At 38.3% G+C, this 13,807-nt stretch overlaps 1 protein-coding gene across 24 annotated transcripts in view; it reads right to left on the minus strand.

The window, feature by feature from the left end:
- The window catches only part of GPHN (gephyrin), a 306,821-nt gene that overhangs the window by 119,417 nt on the left and 173,597 nt on the right, over positions 1–13,807 (minus strand). For 15 of the 24 annotated variants that reach the window (XM_087746579.1, XM_087746577.1, XM_087746572.1 and 12 more), the window contains exon 5: positions 12,964–13,002. The exons of the other annotated variants lie outside the window; for them this stretch is intronic. In XM_087746579.1, the coding sequence (XP_087602705.1) occupies positions 12,964–13,002 (39 nt within the window). The remainder of the gene's footprint in view (positions 1–12,963; positions 13,003–13,807) is intronic. 24 annotated transcript variants of the gene reach the window in all.

The raw sequence follows: 13,807 nt of genomic DNA on the forward strand, positions 1-13,807 counted from the left end.
GAATCCTCTGTGTGTGCATACATAGTAAGTCCGTATCTATGCCTTTTATTTCAGCTAATACCATGCTTCAAAGCTATTCAAAACCGGTTTTGTGCATTTTGATATTTCTTTTTTGCCCTTGAGCACAGTGACACTTTGAAGATATCATTAGTTAAAATTCTAAACAGGCTTCAAAGGTAGTACAAGATGCAAAAGAGTTACATAAACAACAATCCTGCAGCTTGGGGAGTCCTTCAATGAAATTCAAGTCCATTCTCCAACTTCACAAGAAAAATGACCTTCACAAAATGTCACTGCTAGCAGGCAATGTGATTATTAAAAATGTATGGACTAAGCAACAAAATCTGAAAGGGCAGAAAGTCCAAACAGCAGCACAGTCCTCAATAGAAGTTTCTAAAAATACCTGTTTCAAAATATATATGCTTATGTTTATTACTGCAGGCAGACTTCTACAAACAGAGGAATGCTTCCTGTTTTCATATTTGCAGCCTGACTGGATGGGTATAGACAAAAAAGGCTGCTGCTAAGTAAACAACTTTTGCAGTGACATCTGCTCTTGAAATCAGCCACTGGAAAGTCCAGTCTTGGGATGTCCTCAAATAACACAACTCAAAATGTGCAGTGTACAGGAACTGAAATCACCATCACACTGGGAAGGACACTCTTAATCAGCTATACATATATGAATGAAATTAGTGGTGCTGCAGTGATTTGCAGATACTTTGTGTCTATCTGTAACAACTCTGTTTCACTAACAATGCACCAAAGTGCTGCTGGCCAGGTTTTCTAATACTTCTTTAAGGTTTGAAGGAAGGGTGGAAAAGAGATGGCAAAACTAGATTTTCTGTGTCCAGCTCAGGAGTTAACTGCCTGGTACCAACATCTACCTGCATGCAAACTATTAAAGAATTAGTGACTCAGCACCTTCATGTTTTACCAGTATGCTGAAAGGCTGGATTAAGATTGTTAAATTTTGTTCCATGGGCAATTTTTTCTTGGTAGTCTCACCATCAGCCAGCTTTTGCCTGCTGCAGGGGGCCATAGCGTTGGCACAAAATGAATCACAAATCAAGGTTATTGCCCTTGGCTCTCTTACAACAGCAATGACGACACTACTATGTGGCCAGAAGCAGGAAAAACGATGAGATTTCATTCAGAGTTGTCACACTGATGTCTTCATCAGGACCAAAGCTGTACACTGATTTCTCAAACCTGAGGCTGATGACTATATAAAAAGTAGGTGGACAATACTGGAGTAAATTTGCTAAAATGTCAGCAAGGAGGTGTCCCCAGTTTCTCCCACATAAGGTGACAGTGCAAAGAAGACAGATGCCTACAAGATGGAGGTGGAAGAGAGGGGTTCCACAGCAGTGGAAGCATTTGAAGATAAAGGCAAGAGTTCAGGAGAGAGACACAAATGCAGCAAGGCCAGTTTGAAGGTTGCAAAGAAAGGAGAGGTCTGTAGTTTAGACGGGAGAAGGGAATGTGGGAAGAAGGAAGCCTAAGTAGAAAGGAAGAATTGCAGAGAGGAAGTCCAAGCAGCGGGATTGTCAGAAGGGCAGGGATGAGAGTAGAGCGAGGGCAAGTGAATGAAGCGAGTGGGATGGAAATAAGACTGCACAGGGTGGCTTGGATGGACAATAAATGAGGGAGAAACTCAGAAGAAGCAAAAAGGAAGACAGGACATGATAGCAGTGTCAGGCTGTGGGGGAACCAGGGAGAGCCAATGGGACTGAAATAAAACAGTAGTTTCTACTCCAGAAAGGAGAAGTAGAGACTAACAACTAAATGATTATTTCACGGAACTATTCAGGACTTACTGACGATGCCTATGAGAGCAGTTCTTCTTATATTTCATTGCTATATGAATAAATGCAATTTATTCTAAACCACATTTTTGATTGTTTTCAAAGTGCCTTTTTATTGGAGTTAGGGCATTATGTTCCCAAACAAACTGATATATTTTTAGATATCTTTGACGTAGTTGTGGTTGCTTAACAGATGGCTTGCTGCCAATTGGTTTCACAGAGTTCTCTGCTGCTTCACTGCCTTTCTTTGCCTCCATATAAATTAAGTTAGTTCAGTTCCTAACCTGTGGAAGCCCTCCCAGGCAGCTTCTGGAGGATATACCCACTGCAGACCGATTTAATTAAAAGACCTAGGACTACTCTTCTTGAAATGTTCAGAAACTCCTTATCTTTGTCTTTCAGGTATTAAACATAGCAAACTTTGACCTCTTAATAGTAAGTAATGATCTGAGACATTTCATATACTCTTCAGCAGTTTTGGGATGGTAATATGGTTTTATCTCTTCACCTAAAATGCAAATAGGAAACTGAGAAGTCATAATAAATTCAATTAAATTAAGATGACCGAGACTGCCTCGGTTCAAAATATTATTTCTGTTGAAAAAGTTCAAATCTATGACTCTGCATAGCATATCATAAAGCTATTTATGCAAATTAATGGACAAATTTGCAGGTAATTTATATTTAACAGACTATAGAATTAGCATAGGTAACATTTTATTACCTATTTGAGCTTTCCATTGAAAGCAAAAGTCTTGGAAGGGCTTAACCAAAGAAATACCTATATACCCTCTGCAACAGAGATCACAGACCACAGTCAAACTTCAGAAGACTGGACAAAGACCTACAGAGGCAGATCAGTCAAACATGCAACAAAAATGTCAGTCACATCTGTCAACCACTTGTGTAAGAAGTGTATACTTTAGGAACAAAAATTGTATCTCTCAGCTTGGATATGAGATACCTTCTTCAAGGTTACTCAGTATACCTCTGCTGGAGATAACACGTCTGCCTTAATTTCTATTCACAAGTCAGCTATTTCAGCTTACTCTCTACTTCCCTACTCTTATTTTGCAGGGGAGAAAATAGAAGTTACATGGAGCTAGACTGATTAGAGCTTCTTGCCTAAAAATCAGTTATCTATTTCTTCTCCTAGTACAAGAAATACATGTTGCAGCAGTTGGTTTCTTTCAATACATTGAAAAGTTTTTGGATAAGGATCAGTTTCGAGCCAGTCACTCTCACCATCATGTTGTCTTTCCTTGAATTTTTCTCATTCCCTGCCCCCAATAACCTGTGTGATGATATTCTGTGTTTTTTTTTTTGTGAATGGAAAGCTTGACAGGAACTGTGTTCTCTGATGTTCTCCAAAATCAAATTTCTTTGACTAATTGCTCAGTTAATTTGACAAATGGATAAAACCAATCGCATATGCTACTGCTGCAAAGCAACCAAAGTCAAGCAAGTTTGTAAAACTCTCTCAACTCACCATCAAAGTTAATAACTTTCTAACAATATAGTGGCCCTAACACATCATTGGGGTGCTGCAGCCAGAGATACATCATGCAATGGCTGTCCTTTCACATGTATGCAATTATGATTATCATTGACTTCTCAATGCCAAATTATTTGTCACAGATCCATTTACGTCAAGAATGGCCTGCATCCAGAGGGCAATGAATAGCTGCTTCTGGATAGGGTGGATCCCAGAAGTAGGTGTTCATTGTCATTCTAGAGCTTTTGACAGATTCAAACACACACCAACAAACCTGGCCACATGCACCTTAAAAGCAGTAGCCTGACAGTCATCATTTCCTTAACAATAAGTTACCCATGAGTGCTAATGATGTAGGCCTGTAAAAACCCATCAACTGTTTTATAGTACCAGACTAGCGGACAATAACTGACATAAGGCTACAGTAAGCACCAATCGCTATGTTTGGGCTCACAGGATGGACTGGTGGCAGCTAGGTAGACATCAGGCCAGTGCATGTCTTTCTTCCTCCTCATGAAGTGACCATCCAGGCTTTTGTCAGCTTTACCATACAGTAAGAAACCCAGCCTGAGTCTGGCGAGTCTCCATTTTGATATTCCTGTTGGGTCTTTTTGATGTTAAATGCTGCTATGTGTGTCAGACACACGATCTCTGATCATAGAATCATGGAATTGTTTAGGTTGGAAAAGACCCTTCAGATCATCAAGTCCAACTGTTAACCTAGCGCTGCCAGGTCCACCACTAAACCATGTCCCTAAGCACCACATCTACATGTCTTTTAAATACCTGCAGGGATGGGGACTCAACCACTTCCCTGGGCAGCCTGTTCCAGTAATCGTGATTCTCTCTGCCTGCAACTTGCCCCCATCAAAATCCCTCACTCTCTTCGCTGGGATCCATAGTACCACTTACTGTAACCTAATGCCTGTGGCATGTGATTCAGAGGCCAGGAGCTAATTCAATGTCCTTCTTGTTTATAAACTGATATCAGCAAATGATTCTATCAGTACAATTCCACTGTGTATATGACCATAAAAAGCAACTGGCTGGTAGAGGTACCTCTGATAATACTCAATGACTTATGCATGACCAAGCCATTAATATATTTAATTTTTAATAGTTGAACTCCAATGATAGTTATTGGGGAAGATGCTTCACATTTTTATTCACAATAAAGAAGCTGAAAATTTAAATGAATACACTAGAGAAAGCAACATTGTGGAATTTGTAACTTGCTCCTGCACCTCAGTAGGTTTGTATCTAAGTTTTGAGCTAAACCTGGTTGCATTTGATTTATATAAACTTCATAGATCAGTGATTTGCCTGCCCCATTTGTGTAATAGAAATGTTAATGAAATTGGTGCATCTGGGCAACCAAACCATGTGCATCTTCTAAATATCACTTCTAACATATATTAAGTGTTAATAATATTTTTTTAATCCTGATTGCTACACAAAGTTTTAAGATAGTAAATGCGTATAAAATATTTATGCCACACAAACTGATCTTAATTTTACGATATTGCCCACTCCCATACAATGTCATAAAACCAATGGAACAATCACTTTTAGAAACAGTTAACCAAACAAAGAAAACACTTACTAAATGCTTTTCTGCACTATGAGGAATGCACTGAGGCTCTATGAAGATGTACACAGCCCACCAGATGCAGTATGTTACAGCTGTGTAACAGTGTGTGTTAAGCCAGTGTCAAAAGGCAGAGTATTTGCAATGGGGGAGAGGTGAGGAGGATTAGCTTGTTAAAACAACAGCTGGAAACAGGCCACTGCACTTGCTTCCAAAGAAGGGTCAGGTGCTTTTTCAGCACTCTCTTTCACATGCAGACTGCTGTGCTTCCCACTTCACTTCAAGTAAGAATCAATCCCTTGCTGTTCAATAAAAGTAGTACAGCTGAATACTTGCTGGTAAAGGTAGTGACACCATTCTGCTACTACAAAAACAGTTAAAATTTTATCTATCAATCATTATTATTATTTTAAGTTTTCCCTCAGTTACTTCAAACTGCTTTATATTTAATATAAAATGTAAAAATCTATGCAATCCATCACAACTTTTGTAAAATTCTAAAAATTGAAGTGGAACAAAACCTGAGAAGTGAAAAATTTTGTTCTTTGCAAATCACAGAATCACACAGCAAAAATGAGTATCAATGTCTCAATAAGAGTACCAATAAGAATTTTACAATTAATGCAACTGACAATGTAATGAGCTTTAACTAATGGTATAATAACTAGGGAGCACTGTCTCATTAAAAAAATACCCTGTATAGTGCTTCTGGTTATGTGTACTACCTTCTATACTGACTATATATCTATACCAAAGGGGAATCAGGGTACAGTTAGCTTCATTTTGTACAAAACTAGTGCCAAAATTGACTTCTTTATATATGGGGGGGGGGGGGGGGGGGGGAGGGGGAGAAGTATATTAAGCAATGAAGTCTAGAACTACATAAGAGAAATAAACCTGTCACTTTTGCTTAGTTGTGATATTAGTATCCCAGGAATAGAACAGACCCTGTTCTTTAGAGATCCTCATCAGTACACACAAAGAATGAGGCCACCAGGTAGAAATGTATGCTGCTTTCTCTTAAGAACTTGCCCAGTCGCTTGGGCAGTGAAACAACCAAAAGTTTTTACTTGCAGTTTCACTTCTCTAAATAAATAATTTTGCAATGCTTTAGCTCCAACGCATTTGCTACTGAGATTGAGATGCAGAACTCTTCTTTTGAGAATATTGTCTGCTGTTTCCTATCATTTGCCACCTTCTGCCAAGAACAAATATTGCATATGAAATATTTATACTGCTGAAACTTCAGTCAGTTTCTGCCACAGGTAAAGTAGCACCTCCAAACAATTTCAGATCTCAAATCGTCAATGTTGAAGATTAAAAAAAAAAAAACCTTCCTAAAATACACTACAAAGGACGGACTACTGAGTGATGATTTTTCAAGAATATATCACGGCAATACAAGGATTACAAGAAGTACTTTACTTTCTCTTAAGATTCCCTTACACAGTATCTTTACTCCCCAAGTAAATGATAAAGCATATCTAATAACAACAGCTTTAAAGTACTTCTGCCATAACCTAAAACTCATAGAAAGGATTCTTCAGTGAGATCCAGTGATGCAATTCATGTGTTCAGAGTCTGAACAGTTGTCGATTTAGGTACATGTGAATGATGCAGTCGTTGGAACTGTACAACTGAACAGATTTTGAAAGCCAGAGTGACCTACTGTGCATTCTGACAAACAATTTCCTATACAGGATTATTTAACTCCTGGCACAAATCACACCTTTCTTCCTCCAAGATTCTCATGGAAACAATTGGATGAAAAGGTTTCTCCAAGAGAAGATGGAAAGTACGTTGTTGAGACTGCTTCAGCACAGAGCACTGAAAAAGAAGACAGCTAATCTACACTGAGTGAGGAATATTACACATATCAAGTTTACCTTTTCCTCTGCAATTTGATTTTACTATTTAATTAATGGCTTACAATACTTAATAGTTAACAATATAACAAAATCCAATATAAAATATTTTTCCTTTATTTCACTGTTCCCAAGATCTTTTCTATACACGTTTCTGTATTCAAAACACCAGTTTCTTCCAGTTTTAGAAGACGTTATGGTATCTTTCATGCACTAGCTAAAGCAAGTTCAATCATTTATTGACACTCCTTAGCTGTGACAGAGTAATGCTTTCACCTTAATGCAGCTTGCATTGTACAGACAAAATCTGTCGGTTTTCTTCCTAACTGCCCAACCCTTAACTTTGAAACCCTGAAGTTCTTACAATGTAGGCACTTTTTCATTAATACATATACAGCAACATAGGTATATAAGCACCTCCTTTCACATACACTTCTGCTGTGCTTCAAGCAGTAGACCATGCTGCGCAGAAGAATCTTTTTGCTTTTTAATAAAATTCACTGTGTGTCCAAACTTTTCCAGCAGATTGATTTTTACACTAGCAGCATGTAAGTGGATCACTGAGAAAAGTGGTAATTTTTAACAACTGGTAAGGCAGAAGAGATTCTTAGATAGGCACAGGGAACAAGTTGGTGTACTTAAAATGAACACAGGACCGGACTCTTGCAATAAATGCTAAGCAGCTCACTACCACAGCAATGGTAGTGGTTCAGAGAACTACAAACAACTACAAACATCATAGCCCTAAGCAGATTAACTCAAGTAAAAAATCAGACAGCAGTATTTCTATATAATGTATATGGATAATGAAAGACAGTAATCCAGAATAACATAGAACTCATATGCACCTTAGGTTAGCTGCCCAATACTATGAGTCTGATTAAATGAGTTAAATAAAAAAATCCTCATTTTAAAAAAGCTACCAAGGAAAAGAAACAAAGACAAAACATTTCTGGGGAAAATATTACGCTGTCTTAGCAATGTGCAAGCTATTAATTGAGAAAAACCCACAAGTTCCAGCTGGGTTAGTAAATCCATCTTTACTGTGCTTAAAAAAAGTCAAAAGAAAACTCTACTGTTACAGACTCCCTCCTGCCTGCAAAGAGTGATGAGTAGTTAATAGCAGCTTCTCATTAAGATGCTGCAGGAAACAAAATCCCTAGGAGACAAAGACATCTGAAAGAACTTTGTGTCTTTCTTTGTTCTTCTCATCTTGGGACCCACCAATGCTGAACAGCAGAAATCAGTAAAACTTGCATGAATTGTAGAAGAGTTTGAGAGAGACCGCAGTTTTAGGCCTTGCTGTTCATGGATTAATTCTGTATACCTCTGGATACATAAGTGCTATTTTGTTTGACAGAAAGAACTGGTCAGCTTGTAGAAAGAAGTGGCAATAACCCAATCATTTTTCACTCTTGAAAAGGGAGCTCTAGCCCAAAAACTCAGACAAAAAAATGGTGCAATGTGTAGGCTTCATTCAGCTCTGAAGTCTGCAAAATCTGCCACTTGAGTGATGCACATGATTGCAACACTACACAAAATAAAGCTTATTTAATAAAGTCTATCTACAGTCTACCTGCAAAAAGATTAAAAGAAAAAGCCTAACTAAGGTGTACAAATATTTCCTGAAAGCAAACAGCGAGGGTGGAAGAGATTATTTAGTGTTGCTATGATGTACTATGAGAGCAGTAAAGGACTACTCAAATAAAAGTTCAGGTGCAGTCTCAGATAAAATTTCTGAACCATGACATCTATCTGACTTCATCAAACTCTCAAGTGAAGTGAAAGAGGCTCCAGCAAATTCAAAGTCTAAAACCTGGCAACAACAGAAAAACGTACTGGGGTGAACAGTTCTGCAACAGTCGTTGAAGGATGGATGACTGGGTCCTCTTCCATGTATAAACTCAGTAAATATATCAGTTCAATTTACTAAGGAAATTCACTGACTTTAAGCCATGGATATTACCTTAACAAGCAATCAGTTAAAACTGCATTATAACCATGTAAACACATTTTCCTAGAGTGTACTCTAAAGGACATTTTAAGAAAAGGGAACCCAGACAATGGACTGTTTACATCTTCCCAAATACATTCAACAAAATAACAGAAAAAACCATGGGTTACAAATTGCGATGCTCAGAAGTAATCACGTAAACCCAGTATTGTCTTGCTTCTTATGTCTGCTTTGTGTATCTATCTCCCCATTTTCCCAATAAAACCTATTTACCCCCTAAGTAAAGAGGCAACAGTAGAGAGACACTGGAACTTACTCGGTATCAATGTACCTTCAGCAAATTGTTACATGAGTTGTGACAGCAAAAGGCTTCATCGCTGATGACAATGCATGAACTTAAAGGCATATATGTTCTTTAGCATAACACTTATCATCTGAGGCATTCTTGTCTAAAATTAAATAATTTTTTCAAACTAGATCCAGAAGCAACATACAGACATAATAAAATCTGAATTCCAAGTTGATATGAGTCATTGTCAGGCACATTATTCTTAAAAGAATGGAAAACTTCAACTGAAACTGAAAGCAGTGATTAAGTGGATCAGGGCAGTGGAACACCTTCTGGAAATCCCAAGGGTAACAAAATAATTATATACCTGTCTTTCTTTTTGAGAGCAAAAGACCTGTATTAGTTAGGAATTTGTTTTCTTTTCAGAAACAACTGAAGAAATTAGCTGCTTAGATGCTACAATGCTGACTATCATCAGAAAGGATACCTTTAGAAAACAGAGAAGAATAAAGAAAGCAAAATCTAAGAATTTTAATGGAATTTAAATACTGCATTGAAGTGAGAAGAGGATATATGAAAAACACTCTCCTGACAAATAATTTGTAGGATTTAGACATAGTAGTTCAGGAAATGACTATCAGAAATGTAACAAGTTTTTTTATCAGAGATAATAAGGAAGGAAGACAATAAGGAAATAAAACTGAGAGAAATAGGCTGATAACAGGAAATTTAGTTATCCTGGAGAGAGAAACTCTACAAGCTGGAAAGACTTATAACTCCTCATGACTATTCCAGAAGCTAATATTTTGTTGAAAAGTGCAGGGGATAGACTAAAGAATATCTTAATAAAAACAAAAAAACAAACGAACAAACAAACATAAAAAAAAGGGACAAAATAATGTTGTATTTCGTTGTTCCAGGGTTCCAGGATCAGAACCATTGTTCTGATTCCAGATAGATATGATGTTATTCCCAGGGCTTTGTGTGTAAATTTTTCATTGTTTCTTTAACCAAATTTTGACTCATTTATAAGACAAAAACTACAATGTATTCTTTCAACTTAAAATATTTTTTTTTTAACCGATTAAAGTATTTGTACCATACTTGATCACTGCAGATGGAAAACTGATTTACCTGGATATTTTACAGTGAAGCTGCCTGAGACAGCACTGCATCAATTCACCGGTAGGTATAATTTTCAAGCATGAAAATTCCATGCATTCATGAAAAAACATTGTGTTTATTTTCCTTCAGTTTCTGATCCTTTTCCGCATTTTGTTTAAAGTTTATATAACCTGCATATTATTTGAAAACTAGCTGTTTTTCTGAGATAATATTAATTTTTAAAAAAACATATTAAAGTAACTAAAATGATACACAGAAGAATGACTTATGGTTCTTGGGATAAGAAGCGAGTTCTAGCAACGTCCTGCAGCCCCACAGTGCTAGAGTGAATATTCCTCCTCCCTTCCAGCACCTGATGTCACTTCTCAAACAACAGGCTAGGGAAGCAGCAAAGTAACACTGGGAATTAAAGCCTGGAGAAAGAGAATTGCCACTGAGATCTGTTCTTGTCACCAGAACCCTCAACAGTGTGAAGCTGGTGGGAAGTGAGAGACTGCCAGCCTACTGTCTTTAAGAGTTCACGAACTTGTGAAAAAAAAAATGCCTGGAAAAGCAAGGGAGGGTTGGAAAGGCTGAGAAGAGAGACGACAGGAGAGCCTAGGATACCGTAAGGGAGTAAAGGTGGACATTTGTGTCCTCTGGTTCCTCAGAGCAGGGAACAAGTATACAGGGAACAAATCTATAGATATATAGATTTCTAGAGACTAATGTGAACACTAGGAGAAGGTTCCTGCTGGATCTTACTCGGAACATTATCTGCTGTACTGGGAGCCATCCTGCACACGGGCAAGCTGATGTCGGAAGCATGGGAGCAAGGTGCTCTCCCACAACGTCGGTCTCTGATTCCACAGCTAGTCTCGCACAGGTGAAAGAGGCTACTGACTCAAGGGATGCTGTCCTGCCTCTATGGTTAGACATAATTTTGCATATTTAGGGTATCTCTGAAGACAGCCAAAGTAGTAATATTAAATCTGGAGAGATTAAAAGAATATTACAATTACTTCAAGCGTAGGAAGACTTTATTGTGAAATTATGACAGCGTTCGTTATGACAGAATGTTCTCTCTGGTTCCTAGTTGGTACTGGATTCAAAAGCATAATTAAAACCACAAACATAAGCTAGAAACTGTGGCAGAGCTAGGAAAAGAGAGGTCAAGTGAGTTGAATTAAAGAAAAGAGGCAGGAAATCCTGCTTCTTACTCTAAGCTATGACAATGATTTATTCCCTTGCTATGGATTTTATGGATGTAGTCAAGTCCTCGTTCTTCATCTGTGAGAGAGTGACAAAAGGTTTCTGTAAACTGGCAATAGACCATTCTGCCAGTACAGAGAGAGTAGGAAGCAGCAACTACAACACACTGCGGTTTGGTAATACTGTACTAATCCAATGGCTTTTTTAGATAAGCTGCAACCTTGTGTTTTAAATTAAAAGATTGTAAAATTTCTTGTTTAGCTCCTTTGATCCACTGTGTTTACTGAACATAGCTCTGCATTCAAACCTTAATCTTTCTGAGCCTCAACAACAGATTATTTCCCCTGTTATTACCTAGCTTCGATGGATTCTGAGAATTACCATAGGTAATACTAGTGATGTGTTTAGTACTTAATTACTACTGAATTTAATACTGAATACAGTATTACTGAATAGTAATTCACCTATCAAATGAAGTGATGGAAGCAAAGACGAAATACAATTCAGCTTTTTTTTTTTTTTTTTTTTTTTTGTAAGGAGGGAAAGTGTTTTGAGCAGTTTATGAAAAAGCTGGATGCTGGTACTGAGATCAGTTTTTGGCTGGTATGTTGAACTGAATCAGATCATGAAGGAGCCAGACAATTTCTGTTTCCCCATTCCTTACAATTCTTCTTGATTTTTTTCAGACTGGTGCATATTTAGAAATAAAATCTACGCAGGTGGGCAGGACAATATGATAGAAATGCCAGGCATAAAAGCAAGTGGACAGGACAGCAAGAGAGCAAGTATCAGTGAGTAAGCAGACTCAAAGAGCAGCAAGGGGACACCATAATCAAGAAGCAGGTGAAAAGGCAGGAGGAAAATGCCAGACATTCAGCAAGTCGATAAAGCAGTACCAAACAGTCAGCAGGTGTGCCAAGCAGCAGAAGAGCAATTCCGCAAAGTCAGCAGATGCACTCAGCAGGAAGGTGATGCCAGGCACTCGGAGTGGGAGACAGGGCAGCAGAAGGCCAATGTCCATGTGCAATCAGATCGAAAGGACAATAAGGAGGCGATACATGCCGCTCAACAGATGGACAGGGCAGTAGGTAGTCCGTGTCAAGCAATTAGCTGGTCAAGAGGTAATGCCAGACAGTCAGGCAAAGGCCCAAGATTTCAGGAGGACACCACCACACAGCCAGCAGGTAGAGAGAATAAAAAAAGAGAGTAGCGAATGCCAGGCACTCCCCAGACAGGCAAGGCAGCAAAGACCAAAGGCCATGAATAATCAGATGCAACTGTCAGCAAGGACAAAACTGATTGACAGCAGCAGGGTGGCAGTGCTTTTTCAATAACTTAGGATACCATGAGTGAAACAGTCCCAAGAATCTAGATGCTCACCCTCTGGTAATATCATTAGATCAGAGTGAACCATGACAATCCACAGGAGAATAGCACACAAATGGAAACAGCAGATGAGTCTGACCCTAGCACTTGGGGAGGCCATGGGACTTTCCTATAAAACAAAAATATGAGAATCCACAAGAAAATCAAACAAATGGGAAAAATGTGTCTAAAAACTGTTTCTGATGATGATTAAAAAAAGCAAAAAAATACTAGCAAAGAATTAGTTTGGAAATGATTGGGTGGGATTGAAGATGTCGCTTACCCCTCTCTGGAGCCCACATAATGGGAATGTTGGGAATTTCTGCAGCAGAAAAACAGAAGAGAAAAGGGATTTCTGACTCCCAGTTCAAGGAAAGTATGTCAATTTAGGACTGGGTAACCTCTTTGGGCAAAAAATAAGAATTCAACTGAATCTTTGCCCATTCCCAGATACATGCCTTTATTGAGGTTTGCGAAAAATTTAAGAAGCCCACATCACTTTCATCTCATGACATCCCACCCTTATTCCCCCAAACCACACTTACCTCTAGCACAAGGTGTATAAGAGGGGAAAGGGGATGGTCTTGTGAGCTCATTCCCATATCCACTGCAAAATAACTTGTGAAGATGAACAGGAGTACCCATTAACCACTGCCGGCCATTTGTGAGATAAACTGAAGAAGTCATTAACTGTTACTCATCACTAGCGTAGGCTGGTGTTTGAATCTGGCTTAGAGACACCCACAGTCTAATGAAAAGAATTAGTCTTATGAGTCTTGTGGGGTAACCCTCTTCTATGGGAAGAGCTGCAAAAGTACGAAACTTATCAACACCTTTTTTTACCTTGAATCTGCTCTTCTCTTTAACTTGAGCACTCTGTTATTTATCATGGTTGTTTTTTTAAACAAATTAAGCCATGTTTCAGAAATCTTAGCTGCTGTTCTATTTCAGAAACATGTAATGAACTCTGGAATGTAAGAACTGAGAAATCCCAGCAGTAATATAATTCAGTAATTTAACTCATCTGTCATTTCAGTCATGAGTCTTTTTATTCAGTAAGTATCTTCCTAGTGACTCAAAGTCAACCAACCAGGAATCAAACTTCACTATTTCTGTCCTCTTAGAAG

The sequence above is a fragment of the Nipponia nippon genome, unplaced genomic scaffold (genome assembly GCF_047370975.1).
Source record: "Nipponia nippon isolate SJK-2023a ecotype South Korea unplaced genomic scaffold, ASM4737097v1 scaffold_10, whole genome shotgun sequence".
NCBI classification, from domain to species: domain Eukaryota; kingdom Metazoa; phylum Chordata; class Aves; order Pelecaniformes; family Threskiornithidae; genus Nipponia; species Nipponia nippon.